The 7,870-nt window shown below is 39.1% G+C and overlaps 1 protein-coding gene across 1 annotated transcript in view; it reads left to right on the plus strand.

Annotated features, from left to right (window-relative positions):
• LOC134394942 (macrophage mannose receptor 1-like) overlaps positions 1-7,513 on the plus strand; it is a 58,632-nt gene extending 51,119 nt beyond the window's left edge. Inside the window, exons 26-30 of the mRNA XM_063120863.1 lie at positions 333-485; positions 1,756-1,866; positions 3,276-3,479; positions 5,020-5,061; positions 7,007-7,513. Of these exons, the coding sequence (XP_062976933.1) occupies positions 333-485; positions 1,756-1,866; positions 3,276-3,479; positions 5,020-5,061; positions 7,007-7,221 (725 nt within the window). The 3' untranslated portion in view covers positions 7,222-7,513. The remainder of the gene's footprint in view (positions 1-332; positions 486-1,755; positions 1,867-3,275; positions 3,480-5,019; positions 5,062-7,006) is intronic.
• The last annotated feature ends 357 nt before the right edge of the window (positions 7,514-7,870 follow it).

Consider the following 7,870-nt stretch of genomic DNA (forward strand, 5'->3'; position numbering starts at 1 on the left):
TGGTCTACACATAAGTAAGTATCACTGAACTGAATGAGATTGATACTCAAGGAGAGGATCTAACCACATGACTGTGAATATGACTTCTCTTCAGAAATGTGAATGCCACTAAGCTGACCTGGTCAAATGCCAGTGCAAAAGCTCCTCCGTATGCCACTAAAAAGCTGAATTAGAGAAAACAGTTTATTCTGAATTATGAATGTGTGCAATTCTGAGAACCGAAATCATTTTCATCCTTCCAGTGCCCAACTATGATGTCATCTCTAAATATGTAAATACAGGCTTCTAAGCTAGCTACTCTTTTTTAAACAAAAGTATTTGTTTTGTAATAGGTGTACGCCCAACTGAGACTCCGGAGGTCCCAGGAAGATGCCCTACATTAAACCACACCCAGCTATCTTGGATTCCCTTTCAGGCTCATTGCTATCTGATCTACCCTGGAAGAGATAGCCGGCCCTCAGCATCCTTGAAATGTACTCAGTTAGGTGAGTGTATTTTAAGTTCGATCATAACAGCAATAATTTTCCATTCTAGAGGATTCCTGGTTAGTATGTAAACCAGTGTGGTGTAGTGATTAGAAATTAGAATGTAAGGCCATAGCTAGACCTAAGGTTTATCCCTGGATTGTCCAGGGGTCAAACCTGTTCATCTAGGTGACACACGGGGGATCCAGTGCTCAGGCAGGGGTGAACCCTGGATGATCCCAGGATAAACCTTAGGTCTAGCTGTGGCCTTAGACTTTGACCGGAGAGACCTGGCTTCAAATCCTGCTTAACCACAAAGTTCACTGAACAACCAGTCACAACCGTTCAACCTCACCTGCCCTCCTTTAGAGGAGTAAGACACGATTAAAATGTAATGATCTGAGAAGAATAAATATGCAGGAGCATATTTGTCCTCTTTTCTTGTCAGTGGGGAGGATATTTTCCAATTGAATAATCAAGTAGAAAGAGATTTATTATAAAAAGAATATTGTCAAAAACTGGTGTTAGCAGACATTTTCTTTTTTCTTTTTTGATCAGCATCTCCCCCATTCCATATTAGTTCTCATACTACCATGTCTTCTTCCATCTTTATAGCTTTCTAAGTGATATTTATAATGTGTATTTTAATAGAATAATCACACTTCAACAAATAAATCTAATATAAGACTGGATCAATTTCAATTCCTCATACTTTAGAGATTGGCATAGTAAACATGACATCAAAAGCACTTAACAATTGCTTTATTAAACAAAGTTCTTTGCTTTCTGAAGACATATATTGTATATATATATATAAAGATATGACTGCTTGATCTATTCTTCCACCCAATTTTCTAGAGCTAGAGTGATCTGTGGACATTTTTCCTGTGTCTTTTGTTTGTTTGCTTTTGTTCTGTTTTGTTTTGTCTTTCCAAGGACAATGTGAATTAGAGCTCAAGTTATTTTGTGAATTAGAGCTCAAGTTATTTACAAAACATCTAAGTTGAAAATGCTATTTCTGTAGAATGTCTATTTAAATTATCTGTTTTAAAAGGTTTATTATCCAAAAGGTAAAGCTACAACGATTCTTCTCCAGTAAAACATTAACCAGTAAAATAGAAATCATAAATGTTTGAAAGATAAAGATACATGTTTTCTTTAAAGCATCCATAACTGTGTATATTGTTGGTAGCGCTAGGCAGCAAATCATTGGTCTTCTTACCCTGCGAGATTGTTGCATTTTTTTTCAATGGGAAGACAACTTTTTAATGAGTTATCTGATGTTTCTTAGGTGGCACCTTGACTTCAATAGAAGATTTAGTTGAACAGGAATTTTTGAAGGCACACACTGAACAACTCCGTCCTATGCACTTTTGGATAGGATTGACTGAAAATGTGGATGGTAATAGTCTTCAATATTGACCTGTACAGAAATATATTAACTTGTGCCACTGTGATTAGATGTACTTTGATTAGGAAAAGTTTTAATTAATCCTATAATAAAATTATACAGACCCTCTACAGCAGATTGTGAGCAGAAAATAGTTTTCTAATGGAACAAGGCTATAATTGTGTGCACACTTACTTTGGAGTTCCATTGATTTAGAGGGACTTATTCCTCACTGCTGGAAATTTATATTTTATCAGATTTGTTGTTAATCAAATATGAAAAATTAAAAACAACTCAAACTCCCTCCTCTAGTTCTGCTACCTGGTGAGCTTTGAGATACAACATTATCAGGAATTCCTCAGGGCAAACTAAAACATGAGTCTATTGCCCTCATCATGACATTTCCAACTGGCTGTGCTTGGAACCACAGCTTTAAACTAAAAGAGTAAGAGTCTACTTTAGGAAACTGCATCTCTTTGTTGAACTAAGTTCATTCTCTTGGCAAAACAAGGCCAGCCATTTCTCCAAACAAGGGTTTTGTATCACCCTAGCAGAATGGCATTAGGGGCTGTCTTCACAGCGCTGAGTTGGAGCCATGTTCCCCCTGAACCCCACGAGTTGGTGTCAGGTAATTTCCATGCCAAGGAAGGAGTGTGGGGTTTCCAGTGGTCATCAGAGTACTGGAGCTGCCCCCTGCCCTCTTCTTGGCCTACGGTGATGTCGCACTTGCCTTCTACCAGGATTACCTTCCCAGATCAGCCACAGAGCAAGTCAGACAGCAGAAGATCCAGGATGACCTCGCTCCCAAGAAAAAAATCGGGGGAAATGCCCAACTGTTTTACCATGCATCTTCACAGAAAAGCCCTGTGGTGGCTGCAAATCTGTGGCTATGTTATATGACACAGCACAGATTTGCAGCCACCACAGTGCTATAGACAGCCCCTAAATCCACGTAAAAGAAGCACTGAATGCATGCATTTGTTCCATCTGAGAACAATATGCAGAGATTCCACCGTGGACAATTTTTTAAAATAAATAATATAAATAATGGCTTAGATCCAGAGTAGTGCAAGCTTTCCCACCTCTTCCTTCCCTTACATCTCCATGTATCTACCCAAAATCAGCTGATTATCTAGAATAGTGTTCAGTATAATCCCAGGAGGTGGGTGATAGCAGAAATCACACACACGCACACACTTTTCACAAGCAAAAGACAACTCGGGTTCAGCAGTTTATATTAGTATGTTCAGTGTTCTGATACAATAGTAGGGGTTATTTTCATTTTTTCCAATGTGAAAAAGCTTGAGAGAGAAAAAAAAATCATGTTATTTTAAAACATCTATTTCTATACAGTATGCCTTACAATCAACATGCTACTCTCTCCCTTTTTAGTCATGGTGCCATGCATGTCTTTTTCCTAGGAAAATGGATGTGGGAAGATAACACTGAAGTGGATTTTGTCAACTGGAAGGGAGGACAGCTCAAGGAGGATGCAAAATCATATTACCATGATGGTTTTTTAAATTTTCAACGTCAATGCGTTTTCATGAATGGCCATACGGGGGAGTGGTCCCTTCAACGCTGCTATTATTCGTCAGAGGCATTTATTTGTAAAACACACAAAAGTAAGGCTTAAACTATTATACTAAGTTTAGCAACGTCTCTGATTCACAACAATATTTAAGAACTTAGACTTGTATCAATCAGTTTCCTAAGAAACTCTAGTCTAACTGTTCCCTGGCTAGATTCATGAGAACTGAAGTTTTCTTTGCCTATCTGTACCCACCCTCTTCTTCAAGATATACATGCAAGGTGTTTCTGTGCTTCTGCTGTGTAGATGGGGAGTTTATCCTATCTAGGCATCTTAATAATATTCCATCCTTAATAACATTTAGCTTCATTCCACGTACCTGTTTCCCTCAAATTATCCCCTACAGCATTTAGCAGTCGTTGTTGTTGTTGTTAGCTAAATCACACCCCAGGCGAGCGCTCTTAAGATCCTTTGCATACCAGGAAATGGGTTTAAGGGGGGAAATGTAAAAAATCATAAAAAATCAGCGGATGACCCAATCCGATTCAAATTTGGTATGCTTAAAGCTCTCCTTAATATCTATTACTGGGTTAATTTTGATGTCTTTATCTTTAAAACTTACACAGCTGTAAGCATTTATTTAATTTTTCTTTAAACATATCAAATCCTGCTCCTGCGCCCCCAGTGGCCGCTCGGAAAACAACAAGTATTACACTGTGCAATCACAGTGTATTGCGTGCAAAGGACTCTGAAGTTTTCCAGCCTATAATCTTCTTTTATTGTGAAGTACTCTGAAATTTTCCAGTTTATAATCTGCTTTGACTGTGAAGTACTCCCATGCATCCTGCTTTAATTGTGCTTCAAAGGAAAAGAACCAACCTATTTTGGTACTACTTTTGGATCAAATCATTTGTTGTTTTCCGAGCGGCCACTGGGGTCACAGGAGCAGGATTTGATATGTTTAAAGAAAAAATAAACAAATGCTTACATCTGTGAAAGTTTTAAAGATGGAGACATCAAAATTGGCACAGTAATAGATATTAAGGAGAGCTTTAAGCACACCAAATTCGAATTGGATTGGGTCATCCGTTGATTTTTTTTAATGATTTTTTACCTTTCCCCCCTTAAATCCATTTCTTGGTATGCAAATGATCTTAGGAATGCTGCCGCCCGGGTGTGATTTAGCTAGCAGCAGCAACAACAACAACTAAGCACTGTAGGGGATAATTTGAGGGAAACAGGTATGTGGGATGAAGCTACTAGAGTGTTCAGGTAGACATGCTTGATGTTGCTAGTCTAAGTTACCTGCATAATATTTTAGACTAATGTTTCAAGTACCAAATCTTGGATTGAAACAAAAGCCCAACCCTTGTTTGTGTGTTAAATGGGAATGGTGTCTGGACTTGCTCACAGGCTGGCTACTTTGGCTTGACCCTTCGTCCTCTTTCCCCTAATTTAAACTGGTTTACAGTCAAAACTTGTTCCTGATCAGAGCTTTGGTCTTTGAAAAGTGTCTTGCATGCCTAGCTTTCTCTTTCTCTTATGCTGAGTTTTGCTTTGAAATTCACTTATGCCTCTGTAGTTTGCTGCAATACACATAATTACACATAATAAGCATTCTTTTAATTTTATAGTTATCGAAGAGACTACCATTAAGGAGCCTACAAAACCTAAAGGTAAGACTGGTTTTTAAATTTTAAAAAACCTCAGTTTAAATTCTACCCATTTGTATTGTTGATAGCACTGAGCTCGGTGACACCAAAAAACAATGTGAGAGGGTGGGGTTGTTGTTGTTTTTTGTTGTTTTTGAGGGGAGGTACATTTGGCAGGCATCCATGTTCACAGGGCTTTCTTTTTTGTAAAACAACACCACCACCTCTCTTTTGCAGTAGTGTGGCTGTGGCAGCAAAAACCCTAACATAATTGCCATTTTATTTTTCCCCCCAAACACCTCCAATGTAGCGGGGCATTGTTTTGTGGCAGCCATTGCTTTCCTCCCCAGGATGCGTGGAATGACCCTGCCTCTGATGCATCTTGGGGGAAACCAAATAGCAGCCCCCAACAGGCAGCCACCTTAAGGAGCTCTGTTGTTGCTGATACCTCAGTGGCATACAATGTTCTATACAAGCCTATACATGTCTACTCAGAAATAAGTCCAACTGAGTTCAGTGAGGCTTACTCCCAAGTAAGCAAGCAAGCAGAGGGTTGTACTAATAGTGTATTTTGTATTTGTCATTGTGTGGTTATGCATTTATATTCCTAAACAATGAGTGGATGAATGGAGTAGGAACTTGGGCAAGGGGGGATTTTGTGACAACATTGGTTATTTCAAAACAAGGAATCTTATTTCTAGCTATTATTTCTCTATGTCCCTAACCCTGAATGGAAGACAGTGCAGAGAGGAATACGATAAACTTAAGCCGTAGTGAACGACATGACTGCCATGCCCCAGTTCTTGGTCCAATTGCTTCATATGCAAAACAAAATGCACTACAGGGTATGGTTGGATAGGATCCCTACTTCTACCACCTATCCTAATAGACGCACAGAGCCATTCCCTAAGCACTGCTCCCAACTCACACACATCTTCTGTGTGCTAAGGGGATGGCACAGTGTCTTCACCACGAATCAGGTTTGTGAACAGGACATGTTTACATGATTTGTGAAAAAAAAAATGCCCTTATACATGGAATAATTGGTGCCACACACAAACATCTAATCAAGGCATTATTCAGCATGGTAGACAACTCTGAGTTGTTCCAGCCTGTCATATCACAAAAGCAATATCTATAATAACCTGAATTTTCCGCATCCCCGTTCCACAGAACCCTGCTAATAATGACAGGCGATCATTTCAGTGGGAACACTGCCGCTTTTCTTTCATTTGTCTTAACCTGGCAGCACTCCTGTGCCTTTAGTAGAAACACAGGAGGCAAAAATAAGCAGGTGAACCTTCTTCCAGCATGATGCCTACCCTGGGCTGCACTTACTATGGGCAAAAGAGCTTTGCTGGAGGAGGCGGGGGGAAAGGTGGCAACTTTCTCTGCTGCTATGAAGTGGAAGAGCTGAGGAGTGTAGGAGAGACCTCCCCAATTTAATAGAAAATCCCGTAGCATAACAGAAGAAAAGTTAGAGAGAGAAAATGTGTGTGGGGGGGATCTTCTTGCACAGGATTGGGCTATTTTGTTCTAGCTGTGCTGAAGAAGCACCTGGGGGAAGGTCTAGAATACTTTTTTTCTATTTGACAACATATTTTGGGTTGGATTCTTTCACAGCCTGCCAAAGCCTATTTCCATAAAAAGGGGTAGTCTGGTTCTATTTCAAGAAGGTTCAGACCACCTCCTATACATGCCCAGGTTCTGACATCACATCTGCTCGGCTTCTGTATCCCCTTCCTTACAAATAGGTGTCCATTCCCTTGGTTTGTAAGTTCTCAACACACTGTTCAGGTGCAGATATTTTCTGCACCTGATTATTGTGTGTTCAGAATGTTTGTTTGTTTTAAAAAAATCCTATTTATACAAGAATTAGTCATAGTTTTGACATAGTATAGGATATTTAATACTATGATTATTTCTTTGTTAATGAGTGTGATATATATATATATATTTCTGTTGATAGATCAAGAAGCGATTCCTGGACCATCACAAAGCACACTTATGCTGGTGGTTATGCTGGTGATCCTCATCCTCATTGGTGTAGGCATCACGATCTATATTTTATACAAAAGAAGTAGGAAACGGCAACAAATCATTGCTAACGCTGGCAACTCTTCGTATCGTGACAGCATGGTTATTCTTCAGAATGACCCAGTGAACAACAGGGAGTGGAATTAACAAATTTAGTCTGCAATCTTACACACACTTAGATGGAAGTAGGTCCCATTGAACTCAATAGGGATAGGTTTCCATTGTTATAAATTAATAGAAATAACCATTTGGAAAATATTTGTCCCAAGCAGCAATATCTGGGGTGGCTTTCCTTAACCAGACTCATGATGTGGAATGTTTGAATACATAAAGGTTTTTCAGTGAAAACTTTAAAAATGCTTTATGGAATATAAACACTGAAGAGCATCTCATTATCCTCTGGCAACTGAAAGCCTACAAAATATTTTTGCCTCAATTCAGTGGATGCAGCCATTTAAAAAAATCACATTCAAAAATCCCACTCATCATTGATTGGTAGAGGAGGAGGGACAGGGGACTGGATCTGGCTTCTGAAGAGTCCTAGGATTTTAGCTTTTAAAATATGTGCAATTTATGTGCTGATTTAAACAGATAATCTGCTTGCATAGCACCTAATTGCATACTCAGTTCTCTATCCAAATAGCACCTAGGGTTTTTCTATGTGAAGCATTTATCGTGTGCTCATCATCCCCTACTCATGGTTTATAACAGGTTCTTTAGACAATCTGATCCTCCAGTGTCTGTGTCTAAAAAGCACTTTAGGAAAGGTTTTTTAGACCGGGGGAAATGAAGCATT

The sequence above is a fragment of the Elgaria multicarinata genome, chromosome 1, assembly GCF_023053635.1.
Source record: "Elgaria multicarinata webbii isolate HBS135686 ecotype San Diego chromosome 1, rElgMul1.1.pri, whole genome shotgun sequence".
NCBI lineage: Eukaryota > Metazoa > Chordata > Lepidosauria > Squamata > Anguidae > Elgaria > Elgaria multicarinata.